This window comes from Convolutriloba macropyga, chromosome 12 (genome assembly GCF_964194025.1).
Source record: "Convolutriloba macropyga chromosome 12, txConMacr16.3, whole genome shotgun sequence".
In the NCBI taxonomy this organism is placed as follows: domain Eukaryota; kingdom Metazoa; phylum Xenacoelomorpha; order Acoela; family Convolutidae; genus Convolutriloba; species Convolutriloba macropyga.
In genome coordinates, this window is record NC_134479.1 from 30,706,028 (window position 1) to 30,731,548 (window position 25,521).

Below are 25,521 nucleotides of genomic sequence, written 5' to 3' on the forward strand. Positions count from 1 at the left end.
TTGACAGCTACAGATCAGGTGTTGGTTGAGAATTTTTCGAATTTGAAAAACATATATGTGTGGACAAATCTATATAATAAGTTTATCACAGCAATTATTACATGGAGAATTGTTTGCGGATATACCAAATGCAAAGAAGTGAAAAAACTCAATTTCTCTTAAACTGCGAGCTTAGAACTGCTAAAACTGAGGGTCCCGGGACCCATGAGATTTTAGGGTCCCGGGACCCGAGGGTCCCGGGACCCAAGTCTTTATCATTATTATTATTATTATAAACTTAACAGCTCAGTTGCCAGAAAACATGCGGCTGATTTTTTTATTGCCTTAAGTGAAATTCTGTTACTACGAAAGGGCGACTAACTTAGAACTAAGTGCGGAAAGACTTCAACTAAGACTTCAATTTGTTTTCTATTTTTGCATTATAAACAATTTCAGGATGAATGAAATAATGAATCAATTTTCTAACGAGCTTCCACCTCCTCCCCCTGTTCGTAACGCCAGTACACAACAGTACACCATCCGCCTTTCAGACCCCAACTCAGCCCAAGGCACAAATCAAGAGTCCACACAAGCCAGTGTACATTCCTCAGTTATTAGTCACCCGAATGCGGGGGATCATCTTTCTCACGGAATGAGCCAGAACAAGGCTCTTCCCGAACCTCCTACCAAAGAGAAAAGCAAAAAACATTTTAAAGTCTTCGGCAACAAAAAGAACAGTTAGTAAACTTGTGTTGATGCGTATTCCATTGTCTTTCCAAATAGCATGCAAAAATTAGGATCTTTTCCATTGTACCCCACCCCACCTTGTATAGTGGCCATATAATGTATAGTCCCCACATCATGGTAATATTGGGAAAGACCCCAAATTTATTATGCACCTCATGTCAAACCAATTCACATCCTTGATACCCTGCCATTAAATTGCTGAAGAAAATAATATTTTCAAGAAAGTGACTTATGAACCCTTGGCAGGAAATTTTGGTCGAGCTAAAGATTCCCCGAGAGCTCCACTGAGTTTAGTTCCCGGGGCCTCTGCTCTCTGAATTTTAATAATGACTCGGGTAAAGCTTGGTTGAACAAAAATTCAACTATTTTTTATTTTTAGGTGGGGGGGGGGGGCTTTATAGTTATTCCTACAAATTTTTTTGTAGGAAAATTTCGGCCGATTTTTTGCGTAGATACTAAAGTAGCATCCGTAAAAGCCCTTGAAAAAATAAATCCGACGATTAAGAACTTTTCAGTTTTTATTTCCCGTGAAATATAAGTGGCTTTCCACATACGCTGAAGTACTGTCATAGATAAAAACATGGAATTGGTCTATTCGTGAGAAAATTGCCGCACAAGCCAGTGGAAAACTCCCGACAGGTGGAAAATTGCTGCCATAACACCAATTTTAAAAAAGGAGAACGAAGGAAAGTTCAAAACTACCGGCCTGTCTCATTATTGGACATTGATAGCAAGATTGTAGAAAAATGTATATACATTGCATTGTACAATCTTTTTCGAAAGTTCCTAACTATTAGTCAACGTGGTTTTGGCAGGAGAAGATCTGTGCGAACCAATATGCTGCTGTTTCTCAAAAGAATATATGAAGCTCTTGATCACGACCCTCACTCAGAGATAATTGCTTTCTATACTGACTTCTCAGAAGCTTTTGACAAAGGACCACATTATGAAATAATTCAAAAGTTGATTGACATTGGAGTTGGTGGATGTTTGCTTGAAATACTAATCGACTTCTTGAAAAATCGACGACAATATGTGCGTGTGGACAATACCAGTTCGAAGATACTCGATATAACAAGCGGGGTACCACAGGGGTCTCTCCTAGGCCCATTACTGTTCTGTATATTTATTAACAATCTTCCAGATGCCCTGGTGTTTTATGAGCCCTTTATCTTCGCTGACGATCTGAAAATTTTGGCTGTGCAAAGAAGCTACTGGGAAGTTTGATGATCTACATGGGATTGAGAACTGGGTAATCCAAAATAACATGGAGCTAACAATAAACAAGTGTGCATATCTGAAATTCAGAGGTAGAGACGAACAGTACAAATTGATGGTGAAGGATTTGGCAAACGCCACAGCTGTCAAAGGTCTTGGAATTCACGTGGCCCTTGAAAAAGCCCTTGAAAAAATAAATCCGACGATTAAGAACTTTTCAGTTTTTATTTCCCGTGAAATATAAGTGGCTTTCCACATACGCTGAAGTACTGTCATAGATAAAAACATGGAATTGGTCCATTCGTAAGAAAATTGCCGCACAAGCCAGTGGAAAACTCCCGACAGGTGGAAAATTGCTGCCATAACACCAATTTTAAAAAAAGGAGAACGAAGGAAAGTTCAAAACTACCGGCCTGTCTCATTATTGGACATTGATAGCAAGATTGTAGTGCATTGTACAATCTTTTTCGAAAGTTCCTAACTATTAGTCAACGTGGTTTTGGCAGGAGAAGATCTGTGCGAACCAATATGCTGCTGTTTCTCAAAAGAATATATGAAGCTCTTGATCACGACCCTTACTCAGAGATAATTGCTTTCTATACTGACTTCTCAGAAGCTTTTGACAAAGGACCACATTATGAACTAATTCAAAAGTTGATTGACATTGGAGTTGGTGGATGTTTGCTTGAAATACTAATCGACTTCTTGAAAAATCGACGACAATATGTGCGTGTGGACAATACCAGTTCGAAGATACTCGATATAACAAGCGGGGTTCCACAGGGGTCTCTCCTAGGCCCATTACTGTTCTGTATATTTATTAACAATCTCCCAGATGCCCTGGTGTTTTATGAGCCCTTTATCTTCGCTGACGATCTGAAAATTTTGGCTGTGCAAAGAAGCTACTGGGAAGTTTGATGATCTACATGGGATTGAGAACTGGGTAATCCAAAATAACATAGAGCTAACAATAAACAAGTGTGCATATCTGAAATTCAGAGGTAGAGACGAACAGTACAAATTGATTGTGAAGGATTTGGCAAACGCCACAACTGTCAAAGGTCTTGGAATTCACGTGGCGGCTGATGTATCGTGGAAAGAGCATATTGAAGAATGAAGAAAGCAAATAAAGTTTTTTACATGCTGGAGCGAAATGTTGCATTTAAAGTAAACACGTTTGTAAATTGGGTTTCTATAAGTCCTTAATTTTAACGGTACTGCTGTATGGTTTCACGTGCTTGACTACAGGAAGGACTGAAATTCAAATTCTGGAAAAATTACAAAAAATGTAGTCAAATGGATAATGGGAAGTAAAGATACAGAATACAAAAGCCAGCTTCGACTATTAAACATATTGCAACTACCAATGTTTATCACTCTTAACGACCTACTAATAGTTTCAAAAGATTGAATGAAGAGAAGAGCGGCATCGAACTACCAGAAGTACATACGAAAGAAAAAAGAACAACGAAATTTTCAAAATGACGGAAACTCGAACAGAGAAAGCGCGCAGCGAATTCACCTTTAAAAGCTCTCGAATTGCAAAGCGCCTAGAAAATTGAATAAACTTAAGAGAACCAGTTGAACTGAAAAACCGGATATTAGTACAATAAGGAATTTTTTCGAGAAGAAATTTTCTGAGCGAAATATTTGCACTTGGCGATTGTCAAAACTGTAGAATTAACTGGACATTATTTTAATTTAAAGACTGGGACTTTAGAACCTTCAGCACAGCTGTAAATCCTCAATAACAACAACAGCAAGTATCAAATTTTTATAACATGAAAAATTGGTTTGAAAGAAAGCACCAATAGGATAGAGAAAGTTCAGTAAGTATTACATGTAAGTTAAACATTTGAAAATATTAAAATTGAAAATTTATTAGAGAATTAAATTCAGTCCAAAACTTCTATTTTTCTATCAACGTGTTGATGCTAAACAAAAGATGCATATAAATTTTTTTAACAAACTTAGTTTCAGGATGTTAAGCTTAAAATTTTAAAAAATTATGTAGTTATTTTATAATTTGAATCATTACTGAACATTGGCAACAAAATCTTTGAGAAGTGCATCTACACCTCATCCCTGCATGATCGCTTTTGTAATCACCTTGCGCAGTTCCAGCATGCTTTTGTCATAAAACGAAATTTTTGAGATTTTCTGATCCCTTTATTTTTGCGGCTGACCTGAAAGTTTTGGTTTTGAAGAAGGCGTTTTGGATAACCCAGGATGATCTAGACGCAATTGAAACTTGAGTTGATGAGAACCAGATTCAAATGGCTCCAGAAAGTTGTTCCCAGATAACGGTTCGAGGAAAGGACAGTTGCATTAAGATCTTGAAGACGTAGGCTTCGGAGCTCGAAATTGATCAAAGACCTCTCATATAAATCCATGTTGAATAGATTTTGATGAAAGCCATTAGAATCTTGTACCCTCTGAGGAAGAATATAGCCACCAAAGTCAAAACAATCATCAAGCTGGTTCTCTACAAACCCCTCATCTTCAGAGTTTTGTTATATGGGTTTTCATGCGTGACTGCAAATTCTGGTCAACTTCTTCTTTTCAGCGGTCCCAGAAAAAGGTTGTTAGATGAATAATGCGAAATAAGGCAGCTTGTATATCAGTCAACTGAGGTCACTGAAAGTTCATCACTTGCCGATGTTATATATGTAAATAAATTATATTCCTCTTCTCATTAGCATAGCAGATAACGAATTCTCTGCTATGATGCTGCTACAGTAGTCCTGTGCCGGTAACCGGTAAGAGCTATGAACTGATCAACCAGTAAAGTCCAAAGGCAAATTACTGGGTGTTACCTTCGATAGTATGCTCAATTTTGGAGAACATGTAAGAAGCACCAAAGAGAAATTATAAAAGCGCAGTAACATACCGAAGATTGGTAGCGACTGGGGATGCACAAAAGAGACACTCTCACTGACATAAAAAGCTATTGGTCGAAGCGGCCTGAACTACGGTGCTCCCATTTGGACTTCCACATTTAGCAATACAAAATGGTACCATCTGCAAACGCAACAAAACATTGCTCTTCGCACAATTACTGGCTGTGTAAAAATGTCTGACATCAATGACTTACAGAATCAGGGTGAAATGCTGCCTGTCAAAGCTCGCACTGAAATGTTAGCAGAGCAATTCTTAGCTGGCAGTTATCAGAGCCACCGTGCTGATCATGAAACAACCTCTTCAACCAGTCTTCGTCCCATGAGAACCACACTAAATGATACTTATAGGGACCGCGTGAAGCAACACAAACAATAAAGAGCAATTATATCGCAAATACAAAAATGCGCTCAAAAGTATCCACCGACACACGGTTTATACTTAGCTGAACAAAGACAGCAAGCAACTAGGTACAACTCCCCCCAAAGATAGTAGAATACGAACAAACGGTTTCACGAATTGCACGTATCCGACTAGCGCAACTGAGAACTGGATCCACTGCTTACTTGATTAGGATCTGTAACAATGTTGATAACCGCCGTCCCAAATGTGATGTAGCACATGACGTAAACCTATTTTTCAACTGCAGTAAAAAATACAACGGACCTGAAATAAATTGACCTGTGGGAAAGACCAGTAGAGGTAGCCAAATGGCTGGACTTAATTTCATCAGAATTACACCACCGCACTGCACAGAATAATCCACTTTCCTTGCCCCTTTCCCCTGATGTTGACGATGCCCCTCCTGGCCCCCCTAATCTGGGGACCGCATGTCATTCACCACGGTGTAGATGCAGAAAGGTCGCCGCACCACAAACAAGTTTTTGATAGGCAGTCACACACTACTACTAATATACCTATTATTATTATTGATACAAATGCAATCTAGGGTGCCAGTTAGAAACGGCATTAAGCGCCCGTATCCCGACAAAATTACCCGCGAATTGCTGCTCTGTGCGACAGCAACAACAACAACAACTGATCAGCCTACCAATGAGGCGTGCTGAAAAAATCAGGTTGAGAGTTTGTTCTAGACAGGTCGAATCATAAATCGAATGGAGAAATACGTCACTCTGACCAGTTACAAAAACTTGAAAGGCAGATTAATCAACCTGATGTGAAACTTTGTTGTTGACAGATTTTTGGAAACGCAACTCTTTTTTTGATTGCTCTGGAGCAGAAATAAATGGACAATATTTTAAGACTGACAACTGGGAAACTCGCCATGCGGAAGCGAATTCTCATCAACGACAACTGTGTATCATTTTTTTAAGTAGCCTCAATGAAAAGACAGTCGAAAGATTTTTGAACTCAGCTGCATTGAAGGAGCCGTACCGAGAAAAAAACTGCTTTAGAAAAGTTTATCGTATTCGAAAAACAGATTTAGATTTCAAGTCACTTTTTGGTTTGCAAAATTCGAGTTCCTTCTAAATCTTTTGCCTGGTGTCAATCTAATTCGAATTTTAAGGCGGAAACTTTGATTTGCTAAATTTTTTTTTCAAAATAGAACAAAAATGAAAACTATGAATTTCTCTCTCTCGCAAAAATTACGCCGTAGAAGCGGGAGGCGCAAATAATTCTCTGAAACATTAATTGTTTTGATTTCCACAAGAGGGCAAGAATCAGTTATTAGCTGAATCTTCATAAACGTATGTATATGTAATTTGTCGAATCAGTTAGTTGAGGCGAACCTATCAGTACATGATCTCAATATGATCATGTAGTGATAGGTTAACTATTTTTTTTAAATGTTGATTTTCTGGTTTAAACTTACATAAAAATTGTAATTTTCGACAAAATTTTTGGCATTTGCGTCGGGACATCTTGTGCAAACGAACATTACCGATCTTCCTTCTATTTTGATGCTAGCGGTACCTATAATGAGTTTTTGGAAATCTGTTCCAATTCTACCTTTAAATTGACGTTTTATATGATCATTTGCAATATTCTATCGTATCTGTGACATTTTTTTTGTTCAGAAGGGCCGAAACAATCGAAAGAGATGAGTATTGGAACTCCATACAGCTTTACACACAACATCCATCTGAACTTTGAGGTAAACAACAAACAAATCAACAAGTCTTAAACTTGTGAACTCGATTGTACATTTTCTTCAACAGTGAGATATTTGGTCAATTGTTGTGATGTGTCCTGAATATGTTTAATGTTAACCTAGTCAGTTGAACTTGAGAGAACCTAATTGTTGTTCGTTGGATCATTTATTCAGTTGTTTTTGGAACTTTCCTGAAAACGTTCGATATTGCGTCGATATATTACTCGTGATCGATATACATAGCGTATATAGAATATTGTTGATGCGCTTGCAATATACTGAAATTAAGATCTTAGTAAAATTTTAGTTTATAATGATTTTCAGTTTACGCCGACGACAATGAAAATTTTTTAACTTTGTAAATTACTTTTATTGCTAACTGTTAGTTGATTAGTTTTTTACCATTTATTTGTTTGCGACTATTTTCTCAAGCTTTGATTGTTTTTAACTAGTTTTGGGTATTGATATCCATAATTGACTGGGTGGGTTTTTCCTAAATGAATCGCAAAAACCGATTCCGCGTCTTTTGCATTCAGACGCTGCCGGATGCATGGAAGACGCTTCTGGACTCAAACTTCCCAACAGGTGTCGGAGGAGAGAAGAACAATGCCAATGCTATCCAGGCTGTCAACTTCTTCCAGACATCTTTCAAACACCAACTGGTCGAACCCAAATTCATGGGAGGTCACGCTTTTCGTAAGTTTTTTATTATTGTCTTTAATTGCTCTCGCAGAGAAGCAATTATTGTAAACGTGTGTGTCTTTTTTATGCAAAGTTTTCGCTTGACCTTTTTGACATTTCGAGTGACTTTTACGCCCTTGACTTTTTGCGTTTCGCGTGATCTAAAATTCTCTCTCAATCACAATTTCAAGCAGCTTGACTCAATTGGCGGCAATTTAATACTAAAAGTCAAATGAAAAGTGCGCTGAAACTGGTGCCATTTTTTACTTTAAATCTTAATGGTGGTATATCTTAACCTAATGTGGTTATTTGAAGCCCAATATTGAACTTCTTAGTCCCGTTTAGCCCCCCCCCCCCCGACTGACGCAGGCTGTAATTGACTATAGATCCCACTAGTCGTTCGAGAGCAATTCTTCCGACGTTTAGTCGGTTATGTTTTCTTAATTGATTGTAAGTTGTGGTGCGATTAATTTCGGTAGATTCAAGCCAGATGTACTGTCAGAAATACTGGGTAGTCTACAACACACGTCTTTTCTCTGACTCTGAATAGCCTGCTAGTTATGCATGATTGGATGAATAAATGCTTCAGTAATAATGTTGTTGTTCTATTCGTTAACCCCCCTTGAAATTACCGAAATGATTAGTAAAAATCAGTCTTTGTAATTTAAAAACTTTGAACCGAATACTTCAATTACAGGAGTGAATGGCGACGGAGTTATAGTATTTTGAGATGCTCTCGTCAAGTTTTTGAGAACGACTTTCAAGCAAGAAAAAGTTCGTTAAGTCGGACTGTGATCGCAACAGAAATCGTGAGAAGAAAATTTTGAAACAAAAATTATATGTTTCGTCATGATCAGGTGCTTTCAAACAAAGTGTGTATCAGTTATTTGGATTATGTGTTTCGTTTTATGATATTTTTGCGATAAACTGGTGAAGTCTGGGCGACAAGTTTTTTTTCAGTTACCTCAGAGCTTTACTAGTCTCTAAGTGTAAATTTCACCAAACAATGCATAAATTCTGGGGTAAAGGGGGCGATTAGTAGGTTTGGGAAGTTTTCAGTACTTCTGTTTGACCTGACTTAAATGATATTGGGGTTAATTACTTAGGAAATCATACAAATTGCAAGGCAGGTTTGAGCAAATTTATAAAGAGATTAAGGAGTTAGAAATCGGTAAGCGTGTTATATTAGGAATCAAAACTTCAAACTCAATTTTTTTCATGTGCCGTGATTCCAATGGTTGCAATGAGTCATCAGTGTACCAAAAATTGTTCTTAAATGATAACAATGAGAAGAACCGTTTTATGAACTTTCGTACCCAAAGATCTGGGAGAATAGAACGTCGAATAATATAACTGATTTTTAATTGTCACTGAGTACCCACTCACTCGTAACTAAGTGATTTAATTTAAATCTTAAGCTTTATAAAATGAGAGACCGTACAAAAATGAGAGACGTAGAAAGAATATTTTGGAAAAAAAATGGAAAAAGAGACCGTGCAAAAAATGGAAAAAAGAATATCTGCCTGAATGCATTTGTAAGGCAGAACTGCTGAGATATGATATCTTTCTCGTCGGGCGTGCTAAAAATTTTATTACGCTTTGAATCGAAAGCCAGACAACAATATTGTTAATGTTGATAAACGGGGACTGTTGAAAGATCCAAACTATACAAAGCTAACGTTAGATTCAAGGATAGCAGAATTATCAATTTTGAAAAATCACAGTTGGCTTTTCTCAGTTGCGCTCAAGCGAGAAACCAAGTTAGCCTTAAGTTGGTCGCGTCTCGTTCAAAATGTTGCAACAATAAATACGTCACTTCACACAGTTCCTTTGTCTCGCCTACTCACTGATCCGTTACGCTTTTCGACCACAAACCAAATGGAATGAAATACTAGTCAAGATTATGCTCGAACATGTACCATGTCCAAGTGCGTGAGAATAGATACCGAAATATGGAAAATTAAGAGATTGTTTTGGGGGTTGCGGAAATTGAATGTATTTGCGGTAATTTGTAGTGTCTGTTGTTTCAGCCCATGACTCGAGCGAAGAGAACCTAGAAGAAACTCTTCAGTACCCAACAGATCAGGTTCGTTTGTGATCAAATCTGGGGTTGTTTATTGATCTAACCTTTCTACATTCCAGAAGGCACACTTTTTGTCGCCTATCTTTAGTTTAACTAGGTATGTAACCTAGAGAGGTTTCTCCTAATAATATTTTTCACCTTCACCCTGGGGACACTTTTAGGTGTTAGGCGAATCACTGGACTCCGTCTGCTGTCCTCTCTCTGCTAAATTATACTCACCCGTATTTCTATTAGTTTGTTTCATTCTAAACTTGTAAAATTATCATTGTTAATAGTTATATTGTACTGGGGAAATGAAAAGGAAAATCAGTATTTGAAATTTTATTTTTGAACAGAAATATAGAATAAATTCTTCCTCACCACCACCTACCCTTTAAAAAAATATTTATCCTCATTAGCCTAAGTTATATTGTAGCTTCAGTAAGCTCATAGAAAAGGAGCTGAAGAAAACAGGATAGCAGTTCAAAAAAAAGCAGTTTAACTACGCCGGAGATTGTAAAAAATATCGTGTAATTGATATAGCATTTGTTTCTTTTATTAATGATGTGAAACTGTCTAGAGTGTTCGCAAGTTTTGGGTTAAACTTCTTTCATTATTTGAGTATCCTAGTCTTCAAAGTTGCGTTGGTCATCTATAAGTCATTTCAGAAATTTTTTTGATAAGTTGTGTCTTCTTCACAAACATTTGCAATGGAAGTTATCAACCGTATTACTATTAGTTTGTTTCATTCTAAGCGCGTAAAATTATCATTATTAATAGCTAAATTGTACTGGGGAAGTGAAAAGAAAAATTAATATTTACTGTTTCTATTTTAAACAGATCGAATGTTGACATTCTGTTATTTAGTGTTGTTTTTATTGCTCCGACTATCTCACCTCCACTTACGTAATCTGACCGAATTGATTGTAATCTAATCCGGGTTTAACACGTGCTGAGAATCGAGCCAAATGAGGCACCTCAATTCATGCTATTTTGTACCGTGTCCCCGTCCCCCCTCCCCCCAGCAAAGCGGAAATTGCGAATGCCATTAAACCTCGATTACCAGGCAGTGAAAGAGGTTCAATGCTGAAACAAAATACTTTTTCATGTAGTTACAAAAATGAAACGTTAGAGGACAAAGTTTGACGTTTGCCTTAAATGCGAGAAGTCAATTATTGCTTTTGCGAGATTCCCGCGGCTCTGTACAAATTTCTAACAACTTGTTTTTGTTCCCGTTTCGAAACTCAAGGAATTGTTTATCTTTCGAGTTGTAAGTTGTTGCCTAACGCAGCCTTACGGGTTTAATGGACCTGGGTAGTTTTGTTTATAGTTAGGTTATTCGGAGATCAATTTAGGACAGCTTCAGCTTCTAAACTTGTTAAGTAGGCTTCAAATTGCTGTGAAGATTTGGATAGTTTAATGACAAGAGATTGCCAATCTATGTACCACCCAAATGCAACTTCCTAAGAAGCTTCTTTTCTTCTCTACGAAAAGTATTCCAAAATATTGATATTTTCTGTTCGCCAGTAATGTTTTGAAGAAATTACATCAACAAATCAAAATTTCGACAAAAACTTTCAAGTTCATTAAAATTTGAAGGCCATGAAGGGTACTGGCAGATGTGTGCAAAAACTGATTATAATTTTTTGGTTTATAATGTTGCTTACAGAGCTATTGAAGACATTCCCTACGTGTAGATGGAAAACCTGGCCGATTTTTTTTGCTTTTAAACTTCTAATACCGTTTCATTCCTAGAGGGAGAAGGTTGAACTGTGTTGTTAAAGCAGGCGCACTAACACTTTTTTGCGTTTCTTTTCTGCAAGCCCACTGTCGCCTCTAATAATAGCTTGGTCCACGAAGCCTTGATCACGTGGTAACGTCCCAATCTCAAAGATTGCAAAATTCGTATGTATTTCAACAAGTTTTAAAGAATTTCAGAAATAATAGTGTTCGATTTTGTAATCCTTCGTTCGTATATTTGCTTTTGTCAAAGTGCTCGCCAAGTCAAATAAGATGGTGAGAGTGAGGTAAACAGGGCACTAAAAATTACCCATCTGATTTTTTTATGCCAATTTCGATCAGGAGCTGGGAAAAAAGAAGCTGTCAAAGCGAGCTCCTGAGTGTATAGATAGACTGGTGAACTACTTTTGATGCCTCATTGCTCAGTGACCAGCTTCATTTCTGAGCGTTCTAAGTTGCTATCTTCCCACCTCCACCACTTGTTTTCTTTTCCTGAAATAAAGGTTCAAGAACATTTTTTGAACAGCTGAGAACACTTCCAGCGCTAGAACTGATTCCCCAGCTCCTTAATCCAGGATTCAGTTCAATTTATCTTCAAGACTGGAAGTCTTTCGCAAGCTGTTTTTTTAGAACTTTAATAAAAATCGTTTCTGCTAAAAACGTAGTCAAAACTTCAATATTATCAAGTTTTTGTTCCCTATTTTGGTCGGCGCGGGGTTTTGACATGTTTGAGTACTTTTTAAGATAAGAAAAAATTAAATTCAAGATCAACGATAGCAAACAACAAGTCAACTTTTTCGAAAAGATGGTCATAAATGGCATTTGCAGAGATGGTGGCCAAAACTATTTCATAATCAGTACGAGCTAAAAACAAGGTTTCGAGCAAATGTAAAAAAAGATAGGGGAAAATACTGTACATGATTGGATAAGGTGAAGGGTTGGTTACGAACCCGCAATCAATTTATATGAGATAAAAAATTATCAAGTCATAAAACAATTAGAGGAGAATCATATTCAACATAAAGCCTCCGTTCCTCAACAACAGTCCTTATGGAAGCCTCAACCAGTAGTGGTCGTCAGAGTGAACGGGAACTGCGCAGGCAGAGTACGGAGCTCCGGAGTAGCGCAAAAATTAACGTGATGGATAAACGTGATGATGTTGGCGTATGAGTTGTCGTTCTTGAGGCTGTTTGCTGACATGTTTTATTACCCGTGTTGCTTCTGTGCATGAATATATCAAGAGACAGAATATGCACTTCTCAGCCATTATAACTGAAGACTCGTGTTTCAATTTTTAAATTTCATGGAAACTACGCTTCACGCTTCATTTTTGTCGGGCATCTTTTCGCAAAGGGGTTGAAAACTTTTAATCAAAAAAAGTTTTCGTGAACTTGCTATCCCAGAGGGCTTTGGCTTTATCCAATCGTGCGTCATCTTCAGTGCTGGTAGTTTTGTTTGGAAGTCGCCTTGCAAAGGCAGAAGTTTCGCTTCGATATCAACATCAAAACAAATTTCAAGTTGTCGAGAGAATCACGGATTTGGTTATTTCTTAAGTGAGTATACCCGCCTCTGGGACAGTTAAGTGCATGAGCAACTGTGAATGTCTTACCACAAACACTGTTGGACGCAAGCCTGTGGGGCTCTCTAACGTAGCAAAGGGCAATACCGTCTCGGAATCAAGATTTAGAAAAATTGAAGTTATATAATTTTAATTGCAGGCATTAAGCCAACAACAAGCGCCTTTTCAGAGGCTAGATAGACTGCATACAATTTGTTTCCATTCAAACCGTTTTTGATGACGGTTTTGTTTTTTATTCATCTGGACTGATTTCTCCTTCTGATCTTAATTATTTTTTTAATTCTTCCGACTAAATTTTTGCTACTTCTCCGAAGGATAGAGAATCTGAAATGGTTTTTGATCGTTCATTTTTTTGAATTCGATCTTAGGTCGAAAGATGCTGAGCCCGCCTTCGCGTTCGTGGAGTGAAAATATGTCGCGATAGTTCTCGTCATAACTGGTGTTACATACAACGTTATGGGTTAGGTGACCATTGACCTAACCTTGACATGTCGAATGTGTATGGGGTTGTCCGCGATAAGAAAGTTAATTTTTGATGCACAGTTCGTCAAGCATTTGTTTACAATTTGAGTGGAAACTTTTGAGTGTTTTGCTAATTTTTGCTTATATGTAAAAAGTTATGCCTTTGATCTTCTATATATTGTCTGCAGGAGTCTACGTATCCGATTACAGATTCAAGGACTCTAGATCCATCAATATCTACTTCTTCGTCTTTAAGTACAATTTTTGTTTCATTGACAAACTCGCTTTGTGATTTTTGGAGATGGCATTTGATGACATTATATCCAATTGAAGGACCATGCAGTTTCAACTTTGAGAGAATGACCGTCAGCGCTTCAACTGATCCGGTTTTGTTTCCGTCATCCGTGTACCATTTTTGAATCAATTTGTTAAACATTTTCCATGGGGGGGGGGGGCAAAAAAGCTAGTCCATGCATTGTCACTGCAAGTGGGTTACTTTGAGTGGTGCCGTTTTGGGATTGGAGAACTTTGTGAGAGACATAGAGATTAGATGGGGTCTTTTGTGAGTAAGGTAAAGCCAAATGAAGGAATGGACAAAGGACTTCGGTATTTTTAAGGCTAAGTCTGTTCCAACTTTAAGGCATTTTTCACATCAATAAGGCGAATCGCCTGTGTCTCTGGTTGCTCAAAGGCCTCGCTTAGAGAGTGAATTGCTTGCATACTCCCACATCTTTGACCAAGGCAAATTTGGAGGTTGTCTCCGACGAATTTGAGTTCATTCTTGATGAACTTTACTATGGTGATTCCAATGATACATCGCATAACCTCACCAACACCTTTGGGACGTTCAGTAGGACATTTATCGAGTGGTATCAACCTACATATATTATGTGAATCAAGAAAGCATACCCGTGTTTCGCAACCAAAATAGTCAACTTTGCCAATGTTTTTCAAATGTCATTTGACGCAGATTAGAACGGCGTGCGGATACATGTCCACTCATTTGCATCTAATCCTGAGGAACCGTGGCTAACGTGTCTTCATGACCGATCTACGTATTGCAGATGGGTTTTTTCGTTCGTAGATGGAGCCTTGATAGGGTAGTGTATTTGAATAGGAGTATTTCACATTGTGGTCAAGATTTGCAATCTGTGGGAAGGGGTGCTTTTTATTTGATATTTGCGTTTCAGTTTCAACTTTGAAAGAACGACCTTCAGCGCTTCAACCGATCCGGTTGTGTTTTCGTCATCAGTGTACCATTTTTGAATCAAGTTGTTAGAAACATTTTCAAGGGGAGGGGGGCAAATAGATAGTCCATACCTTGCCATTGCAAGTGGGTTACCTTGAGTGGTGCCGTTTTGGGATTGGAGAACTTTGTGAGAGACATAGAGATTAGATGGGGTCTTTTGTGAGTAAGGTAAAGCCAAATGAAGGAATGGACAAAGGACTTCGGTATTTTTAAGGCTAAGTCTCTGTTCCAACTTCAAGGCATTTTTCGCATCAATAAGGCGAATCGCCTGTGTCTCCGGTTGCTCAAAGTCCTCGCTTAAAGAGTGAAATGCTTGCACACTCCCACATCTTTGACCAAAGCAATTTTGGAGATTGCCTCCGAGGAATTTGAGTTCATTTTTGATGAACTTTACTATGGTCATTCCAATGATACATCGCATAACATCACCAACACCTTTGGGACGTTCAGTAGGGTACTGGGTCCAAGGGTACTGGCAGATGTGTGCAAAAACTGATTATAATTTTTTGGTTTTTAATGTTGCTTACAGAGCTATTGAAGACATTCCCTACAAGTAGATGGAAAACCTGGCCGATTTTTTTTGTTTTTAAACTTCTAATACCGTTTCATTCCTAGAGGGAGAAGGTTGAACTGTGTTGTTAAAGCAGGCGCACTAACACTTTTTTGCGTTTCTTTTCTGCAAGCCCACTGTCGCCTCTAATAATAGCTTGGTCCACGAAGCCTTGATCACGTGGTAACGTCCCAATCTCAAAGATTGCAAAATTCGTATGTATTTCAACAAGTTTTAAAGAATTTCAGAAATAATAGTGTTCGATTTTGTAATCCTTCGTTCGTATATTTGCTTTTGTCAAAGTGCTCGCCAAGTCAAATAAGATGGTGAGAGTGAGGTAAACAGGGCACTAAAAATTACCCATCTGATTTTTTTATGCCAATTTCGATCAGGAGCTGGGAAAAAAGAAGCTGTCAAAGCGAGCTCCTGAGTGTATAGATAGACTGGTGAACTACTTTTGATGCCTCATTGCTCAGTGACCAGCTTCATTTCTGAGCGTTCTAAGTTGCTATCTTCCCACCTCCACCACTTGTTTTCTTTTCCTGAAATAAAGGTTCAAGAACATTTTTTGAACAGCTGAGAACACTTCCAGCGCTAGAACTGATTCCCCAGCTCCTTAATCCAGGATTCAGTTCAATTTATCTTCAAGACTGGAAGTCTTTCGCAAGCTGTTTTTTTAGAACTTTAATAAAAATCGTTTCTGCTAAAAACGTAGTCAAAACTTCAATATTATCAAGTTTTTGTTCCCTATTTTGGTCGGCGCGGGGTTTTGACATGTTTGAGTACTTTTTAAGATAAGAAAAAATTAAATTCAAGATCAACGATAGCAAACAACAAGTCAACTTTTTCGAAAAGATGGTCATAAATGGCATTTGCAGAGATGGTGGCCAAAACTATTTCATAATCAGTACGAGCTAAAAACAAGGTTTCGAGCAAATGTAAAAAAAGATAGGGGAAAATACTGTACATGATTGGATAAGGTGAAGGTTTGGTTACAAACCAGCAATCAATTTATATGAGATAAAAAATTATCAAGTCATAAAACAATTAGATGAGAATCATATTCAACATAAAGCCTCCGTTCCTCAACAACAGTCCTTATGGAAGCCTCAACCGGTAGTGGTCGTCAGAGTGAACGGGAACTGCGCAGGCAGAGTACGGAGCTCCGGAGTAGCGCAAAAATTAACGTGATGGATAAACGTGATGATGTTGGCGTATGAGTTGTCGTTCTTGAGGCTGTTTGCTGACATGCTTTATTACCCGTGTTGCTTCTGTGCATGAATATATCAAGAGACAGAATATGCACTTCTCAGCCATTATAACTGAAGACTCGTGTTTCAATTTTTAAATTTCATGGAAACTACGCTTCACGCTTCATTTTTGTCCGGCATCTTTTCGCAAAGGGGTTGAAAACTATTAATCAAAAAAAGTTTTCATGAACTTGCTATCCCAGAGGGCTTTGGCTTTATCCAATCGTGCGTCATCTTCAGTGCTGGTAGTTTTGTTTGGAAGTCGCCTTGCAAAGGCAGAAGATTCGCTTCGATATCAACATCAAAACAAATTTCAAGTTGTCGAGAGAATCACGGATTTGGTTATTTCTTAAATGAGTATACCCGCCTCTGGGACAGTTAAGTGCATGAGCAACTGTGATTGTCTTACCACAAACACTGTTGGACGCAAGCCTGTGGGGCTCTCTAACGTAGCAAAGGGCAATACCGTCTCGGAATCAAGATTTAGAAAAATTGAAGTTATATAATTTTAATTGCAGGCATTAAGCCAACAACAAGCGCCTTTTCAGAGGCTAGATAGACTGCATACAATTTGTTTCCATTCAAACCGTTTTTGATGACGGTTTTGTTTCTTCTTCATCTGGACTGATTTCTCCTTCTGATCTTAATTATTTTTTTAATTCTTCCGACTAAATTTTTGCTACTTCTCCGAAGGATAGAGAATCTGAAATGGTTTTTGATCGTTCATTTTTTTGAATTCGATCTTAGGTCGAAAGATGCTGAGCCCGCCTTCGCGTTCGTGGAGTGAAAATATGTCGCGATAGTTCTCGTCATAACTGGTGTTACATACAACGTTATGGGTTAGGTGACCATTGACCTAACCTTGACATGTCGAATGTGTATGGGGTTGTCCGCGATAAGAAAGTTAATTTTTGATGCACAGTTCGTCAAGCATTTGTTTACAATTTGAGTGGAAACTTTTGCGTGTTTTGCTAATTTTTGCTTATATGTAAAAAGTTATGCCTTTGATCTTCTATATAATGTCTGCAGGAGTCTACGTATCTGATTACAGATTCAAGGACTCTAGATCCATCAATATCTACTTCTTCGTCTTTAAGTACAATTTTTGTGTCATTGACAAACTCGCTTTGTGATTTTTGGAGATGGCATTTGATGACATTATATCCAATTGAAGGACCATGCAGTTTCAACTTTGAGAGAATGACCGTCAGCGCTTCAACTGATCCGGTTTTGTTTCCGTCATCCGTGTACCATTTTTGAATCAATTTGTTAAACATTTTCCATGGGGGCAAAAAAGCTAGTCCATACATTGTCACTTCAAGTGGGTTACTTTGAGTGGTGCCGTTTTGGGATTGGAGAACTTTGTGAGAGACATAGAGATTAGATGGGGTCTTTTGTGAGTAAGGTAAAGCCAAATGAAGGAATGGACAAAGGACTTCGGTATTTTTAAGGCTAAGTCTCTGTTCCAACTTTAAGGCATTTTTCACATCAATAAGGCGAATCGACTGTGTCTCTGGTTGCTCAAAGGCCTCGCTTAGAGAGTGAATTGCTTGCATACTCCCACATCTTTGACCAAGGCAAATTTGGAGGTTGTCTCCGACGAATTTGAGTTCATTCTTGATGAACTTTACTATGGTCATTCCAATGATACATCGCATAACCTCACCAACACCTTTGGGACGTTCAGTAGGACATTTATCGAGTGGTATCAACCTACATATATTATGTGAATCAAGAAAGCATACCCGTGTTTCGCAACCAAAATAGTCAACTTTGCCAATGTTTTGCAAATGTCATTTACGCAGATTGGAACGGCGTGCGGATACATGTCCACTCATTTGCATCTAATCTTGAGGAACCGTGGCTAACGTGTCTTCATGACCGATCTACGTATTGCAGATGGGTTTATTCGTTCGTAGATGGAGCCTTGATAGGGTAGTGTATTTGAATAGGAGTATTTCACATTGTGGTCAAGATTTGCAATCTGTGGGAAGGGGTGCTTTTTATTTGATATTTGCTTTTCAGTTTCAACTTTGAGAGAACGACCTTCAGCGCTTCAACCGATCCGGTTGTGTTTTCGTCATCAGTGTACCATTTTTGAATCAAGTTGTTAGAAACATTTTCAAGGGGGGGGGGGGGCAAATAGCTAGTCCATACCTTGCCATTGCAAGTGGGTTACCTTGAGTGGTGCCGTTTCGGGATTGGAGAACTTTGCGAGAGACATAGAGATTAGATGGGGTCTTATGTAAGGTAAAGCCAAATGAAAGAATGGACAAAGGACTTCTGTTTTTTTAAGGCTAAGTCTCTGTTCCAACTTCAAGGCATTTTTCGCATCAATAAGGCGAATCGCCTGTGTCTCCGGTTGCTCAAAGGCCTCGCTTAAAGAGTGAATTGCTTGCACACTCCCACATCTTTGACCAAAGCAATTTTGGAGATTGCCTCCGAGGAATTTGAGTTCATTTTTGATGAACTTTACTATGGTCATTCCAATGATACATCGCATAACATCACCAACACCTTTGGGAAGTTCAGTAGGACATTTATCGAGTGGTATCAACCTACATATATTTTGTGAATCAAGAAAGCATACCCGTGTTTCGCAACCAAAATAGTCAACTTTGCCAATGTTTTGCAAATTTCATTTGACGCAGATTAGAACGGCGTGAGGATACATGTCCACTCATTTGCATCTAATCCTGAGGAACCGTGGCTAACGTGTCTTCATGACTGATCTACGTATTGCAGATGGGTTTATTCGTTCGTAGATGGAGCCTTGATAGGGTAGTGTATTTGAATAGGAGTATTTCACATTGTGGTCAAGATTTGCAATCTGTGGGAAGGGGTGCTTTTTATTTGATAATTGCTTTTCAGTTTCAACTTTGAGAGAACGACCTTCAGCGCTTCAACCGATCCGGTTGTGTTTTCGTCATCCGTGTACCATTTTTGAATCAAGTTGTTAGAAACATTTTCAAGGGGGGCAAATAGCTAGTCCATACCTTGCCATTGCAAGTGGGTTACCTTGAGTGGTGCCGTTTCGGGATTGGAGAACTTTGCGAGAGACATAGAGATTAGATGGGGTCTTATGTGAGTAAGGTAAAGCCAAATGAAAGAATGGACGAAGGACTTCGGTATTTTTAAGGCTAAGTCTCTGTTCCAACTTCAAGGCATTTTTCGCATCAATAAGGCGAATCGCCTGTGTCTCCGGTTGCTCAAAGGCCTCGCTTAGAGAGTGAATTGCTTGCACACTCCCACATCTTTGACCAAGGCGAATTTGGAGATTGTCTCCGACGACTTTGAGTTCATTTTTGATGAACTTTACTATGGTCATTCCAATGATACATCGCATAACCTCACCAACACCTTTGGGACGTTCAGTAGGACATTTATCGAGTGGTATCAACCTACATATATTATGTGAATCAAGAAAGCATACCCGTGTTTCCCAAGCAAAATAGTCAACTTTGCCAATGTTTTGCAAATGTCATTTGACGCAGATTAGAACGGCGTGCGGATACATGTCCACTCATTTGCATCTAATCCTGAGGAACCGTGGCTGCCGTGTCTTCATGGCCGATCTACGTATTGCATATGGGTTTATTCGTTCTTAGATGGAGGGGTGATTGGTTAGTGTATTTGAATGAGGGTGTTTCACAATGTGGTCAAGATTTGTAATCTGTGGATCTGTGGGGTGGGGTGCTTTTCATTTAATATATTCATTACTGTTTTTGTTACCAGTCTTTGTTTTAGGGGCAAGAGACCGCCCTTCGATTCGTCGGTTTTCTAGCAATCGCTCATTTAAGCCGCTTAAGTCGATTATTTTGCACTGCACTGATGTCATTTTGCTGAATGTCGGTTTTAGTAAAGACCCGCGAGTTTTCTGCCCACAATTGTCAAGACTTGTTGGACGACGTTTCTTTTTTCCCTAGGGATTGTAGATATAAACTCTGATTTTCCCTATTGTTTTTAATTGCTCTCTACTGACGTTTGTAGCAATTATCTGAGTCCTGTGGTCTTTATCGATTTTCTGCCTGAACCCCCCCCCCCCTAATGCAAGCATTCTTAAGCCCCAACTGGGTGGTGCCGATGTCAACTCTCGCCGGTCGTATGAGAGCTATTCTGTTGACGTTAGTCGGTTGTTTTGATTTTTACTTAGATGGTGCCAAATTTGACTTTTTTTCATGAAACTGCTTAGTGTTTTAATGTCTCCCTAACTAGAGAGAGGTATGTTGGAACATCCTGACTCATGCTATGCTTACATTGAAGGGCTCAAATTAATGCGTTTCTTGTGTAAAAATTTGTGTATGTCCAGAAAAACCCTAGAAGCTGTAATATGAAGCGGCTAATTTTTTCAATTAGAATCAGCAAAGGTCATTGCTTTCCAAAGTTTTGCTTGGAGAATAGAATAGGGAACATATCCGGTGGAAATATAGTAGACAATTTAACGTCGACATTTTGCTTGAGGAGAGTTTATTTATCTAAAACGCGTTTGTTTGTCTCTTTGAGAGGGTAGCAGTTTACTTTAGGTGCTAAATGGCGATTTGTTCACGCTGGGCTTTTAAAGTCAGTTGAAAAAAGACGAAAGTTAGAATTGTTGTACTTTATCGAACGAACTTAGAGTTTGACAGACTTAATGGGATTTCAGTAACAGAATTATGCATTTAATCAATTACCAATTTATGCCATTCTTCAAAAGAGGTGGTGAAATGCTGGCTGATATTGAAACAAAACATCTTTTGCAGAAAATGCAAAGCATTTGGTCACGTCGAGGCAGTTTGTGGTGTGCTTTTGTCTGAAACAGTAATTTAGGTTGCTTAAATGTTCAAAACCGATCAAGTTATTTGTCTAGCCGAAGTCAAAGCAAACCAAAACTTTGAAGTTGTTTTGTATTGAATGTTTTGAATAGTTTTAGGGTCAAAATAGACCATGCCATTTAAATGCACATAGAACTTAGAATCGAAAGGCGTATTTTCTATTTTTAATCAAACTTGAAGGAGCCGTTTTTCTATGGACGATTTTGTTTCTAAGGCGTCAAATCTCAGTGCGGTGTTCAATTTTTTTTCGTCATAAAATTACTACCATTTGACGAAATATGCTCTTCACTATGTGAATGGATTTTGTTAGGATTCTTGTCTGAGACCTTTTAACGGCGGGACTCGTACAATCTTCCGCATAAATGGCGATGTTTGAATCTGTCAATTGCAGGTTTCCGAGCACCGTTCTCTAGCAATCGCTTTTAAGCCGAATCAGCCGATTATTATTTCATTTTGCACTGCACTGACGTCATTTAGCTGAATTTAGGTTTTAGTAAAGACCCGTGAGTTTTCTGCCCACAATTGCCAAGAATTCTTGGGCGAAATTTCCCTTTTGCCCGAGGGAATGTAGATATAAACTCTGATTTTCAAATGTTTACAATTAAATTCCGAAGGAGTATTTAAGCGAATGAAATCTAAAACCAAATTTTTGCGACTTAGTTAATTCAGACATTGGTGTTATTCCAAGTTACGGATTGATGTTTTCATCATTGCTTGTTTTTGTTTTGTTTGTTAAAGCAATATTAGAATCTTGAGCAACTTTTTAATTCTTGAGCAAGAAATTTGATCGTCAATGTTTGAACAAGGTTTCAGCTTTCGAGTTTCTGATCTTTAGGCCTACTTTACCTTCCGCGTAAACTTTAAGTTGCTTATTTGTACATAACTGCTAATTCTCAAATTTTCCCTGGCGCTTTTGAAAACTAAGTTTAGTTTCAGCTTAACTGGATTTTGAGAATACTGCTTGAGAAATTATCACTTTCTGGTAAAGGTTGCAGAACATTAACAAATGTCAGCTTCATGTTTTTGCTATAAATGCATGTTAAGTAATCTGGTTGTTAACCTGTTTCGTTATAACTAGTTAGAATAAAGTTGGTAAAGTGAAATTCAGAGAAAATAGAGAGTGGTGTTATAATTTTGAAACTTGTAGCGTTTGAAACGAATTTACGTTTCAAGAGTGACCGAATTAATCAAGACTACCTTTTGAAGAACCTGTCAAATATTTTGAAACAAACTTTTGAATTTGCCAGTATTAGTTGGTTCTGAAATACGTAGAGCTGAATATATAATTATAAGTAGTTTTAGTTAGAGTGGTTATAACGTTAGTTAGTACTTATAACTCTCTCGTAACGCACCAGGTGTTCGTTTATGTGTTGCCAATCATTTGTCAATCTGTGTCAGATCAGCAGCTGACAAAAACAATAATAGCAAAAATTAATCTCGAGTTAAAATTTTATCTGGAATGGAGGCGAACAGAATTATGCTCATTTGTCTGATTCTTCAGTTTCCTAAGATATTGTGTCACGTCCTGAAAACAATTTTTTGATTCTTTTATTTCAGTTTGGTGGTCGTTAGAAGTTAACTGGTCGTATAACTGCGGTTGGTGGTCGTTGTAAGTTCGTTAAAAACAAGTTTTGGTTCTTTCTCGTTTTTTGTTCAAAACTGTGTATGCAAAATTTCGAACTGCGCAATTATTATTTTAAAAAAGCAGCGCATATAGTTTTTTGATACGAATTGATTACATTAAATTGAAATACATATTTACTTGTCTAATTTAGAAATTGAAATAACATATGAACCCCGAGAACACTCAATGAACCACGCGAAAATGTAACAATCCATTTTACACAAAGAAAATCACATACAAAGAAAAATAAAAATGCATTCAGTTGTGAATTCTTTGACAATGAATGCTGTCTTGGTAAATGACGGGATTTCTTTTTTCAGTGTTGTGACGTAACTTGTTTCAGCAGCATAAACGTGAATCCTCAGATGACCAACAACAGAATCAAAAATCAACAAACAACATCAACGATCGCAGTCTTCATTCGTCTTCTGAAGGCAGTGACAACAGTTTAGACAATGAGCCAGTTAGTTCCAGCGGAAGCGGCACCCATGTATCTGGAGATGCCGGGGGAGGGGTGCCAATCATCCCAGTCAGACCACAGCATACCATGTCTAAGGTTAAATTACACTCATTATCTATGTCCAAGCCGCCTGCCTGACTAATTGTGCATGACTCTTATTTTGGTCATGTTAGTCGTTTTTATTACAATTCAAAGAATTGTGTTGGGGCGCTGTGTTTTTTTTAAGATGTTTTCACACATTTTTAAATGACTTTGAGTTTCATTAGAGGCCCAAATGGGCTTTAGTAGTCCTTCAAGTGCTTAGAGTGGTGCAGCTGCTGGAGACAAAATTACTTGTTATGACCATTTTATGAGCTATCAGTTTAGGTACTACAATCACAAACACGCAAAATGATACTAATTTTTGCAATTTTTTTCAATTTTTGAAAATTCTCATTTTTTTTAGTTTTTCCAGCCTCAGGGGCCAGAGAATCTCCTTTAAGGTTTGATAATAGGGCACTGCATAGTTTCTAGTGGCAATGGAATGGTTTCAACATTTTAATGTCTTGAATTTTAGCATTTTTTTGATAAAATCTGTATTTTAAGTTTTTCTAAAATTTTTGTCAATTTTTGATATTTGTCAAATCATAGAAAACCTATTTCCCGGTCTGATAAAAGTTACTGCTTGGTTGTTGGTGTCAATGGAATTGTTTTCAACAATTTAACATTTCGAATTTTAGAATTTTTTTTTTGATAAAATTTGCTTTTTTTTCAAGTTTTTTGAAAACACGTGTCTTTTATTCAGTTTTTCTTGCCTCAGTAGCCAGGTAACCTCCTCCTTCGTATGTTATTATATAGCTGCTAGCGGGGCAACAGAATGGTTTTCAACATTTTAATAGAACGAATTTCTATTTTTTGAATTTTGATATTTTTTCTAAAATTTATCGCCTATCGATCTTTGAGCCAATGAACTTTTTAAGGCTTGGAATTGGAGTACTGGATAGCCTCTAGAGACATAGAAATGATTCAGAAGATAATAATATCACGATTTTCAGCAACATTTCCTTGATTGTCGTTTTCTGAGTTTATCGATCTTCAAGGGCCAATGAATTTTTTCAGGTCTTGCAGATATAATCCTGGACCGATTTCAGAGCTAAAAATTGGTTTTGAACATATTTTTGAAATAAGTATATTTAAAGGGATTGAATTTTGCCTGTGGGGTAAAAGCCTCTAGAGTTGTAGCTATGAGTATATTTTTGTTTAGTTTGTTTCATTTTTTTGTTTCTCAACTTTTTGAGATGATTTTGTTTGTGTTTTGGCTGGCATTGTTCAATTGATCTGCTGGTCAGGTAGAGTACTTCTAAGTGTTTCATTCAATTCTCTGGATTGTTTTTCAAGACTTGTCCTGCTATGTTTTTTTTCGCTTTTTTGTCTGACCGATTTCACTTTTGGTCCTCAGGAACAATGGCAAAGATTGGTAAAGCACGGAGGAATTAAGTCGCTAATCAGCTCCCAGAGCTTTACTAGTCACTAAATATATCTGAGAATATCAATTTCAAATGAGTCGGCAGAAACTTACTGTCCTGGCACGAGGACGGTTCGGCCCAATTGGTGGGTACAAGTCCCAAGGGGGCTAAGATTTGTCCGAACTCACGTAGAGAAAACTAATGGGTAAAAATATACCAATTGCACTCAGTGTTTGAAAATTGGAGGCAGTTTTGATACCCCTTTATTTGGTCTTCAAATCGTATACAAGTGGTTTTTATGCAAATGGCTCTACAGTCCCCAATCTGCGTACTTAAAATTCCTAATTTATATCACAATTTTTGAGTTGATCTTATTTCCAGCAATTTGCCTTCAGCTTTTAGCGACTGATATTTATGGGTTCTCTAAAAGTAAAGTTCAGCGGAGCTGCCTAGAAGACACTAAAAGCGAAACTTAAACTCAAATTATGTCCGATGATATTTTTTTCATTTTCAATATTTAATGTGTTGTAGTTCAGTTTTGCTTAAGATTTTCAATTAGTGTCGCGATGTTGTAAGAGGCATGGCCATAACTCCCTCATCAGCCAATTGCGACCGGGTTTTTCAGAAAAAAATTCTAAATTTCTAAACGACGT

General features: G+C 37.9%; 1 protein-coding gene across 3 annotated transcripts in view; it reads left to right on the top strand.

Moving 5' to 3' along the window:
- The first annotated feature begins 396 nt into the window (after positions 1 to 396).
- The window catches only part of LOC142350334 (uncharacterized), an 87,690-nt gene continuing 62,565 nt past the window's right edge, over positions 397 to 25,521 (top strand). Inside the window, exons 1-5 of one of the 3 annotated variants that reach the window (XM_075402166.1) lie at positions 397 to 716; positions 6,882 to 6,958; positions 7,492 to 7,651; positions 9,667 to 9,722; positions 23,307 to 23,519. In XM_075402166.1, the coding sequence (XP_075258281.1) occupies positions 437 to 716; positions 6,882 to 6,958; positions 7,492 to 7,651; positions 9,667 to 9,722; positions 23,307 to 23,519 (786 nt within the window). In that variant the 5' untranslated portion in view covers positions 397 to 436. The remainder of the gene's footprint in view (positions 717 to 6,881; positions 6,959 to 7,491; positions 7,652 to 9,666; positions 9,723 to 23,306; positions 23,520 to 25,521) is intronic. The other 2 variants (XM_075402165.1, XM_075402167.1) reach the window with 2 other exon arrangements.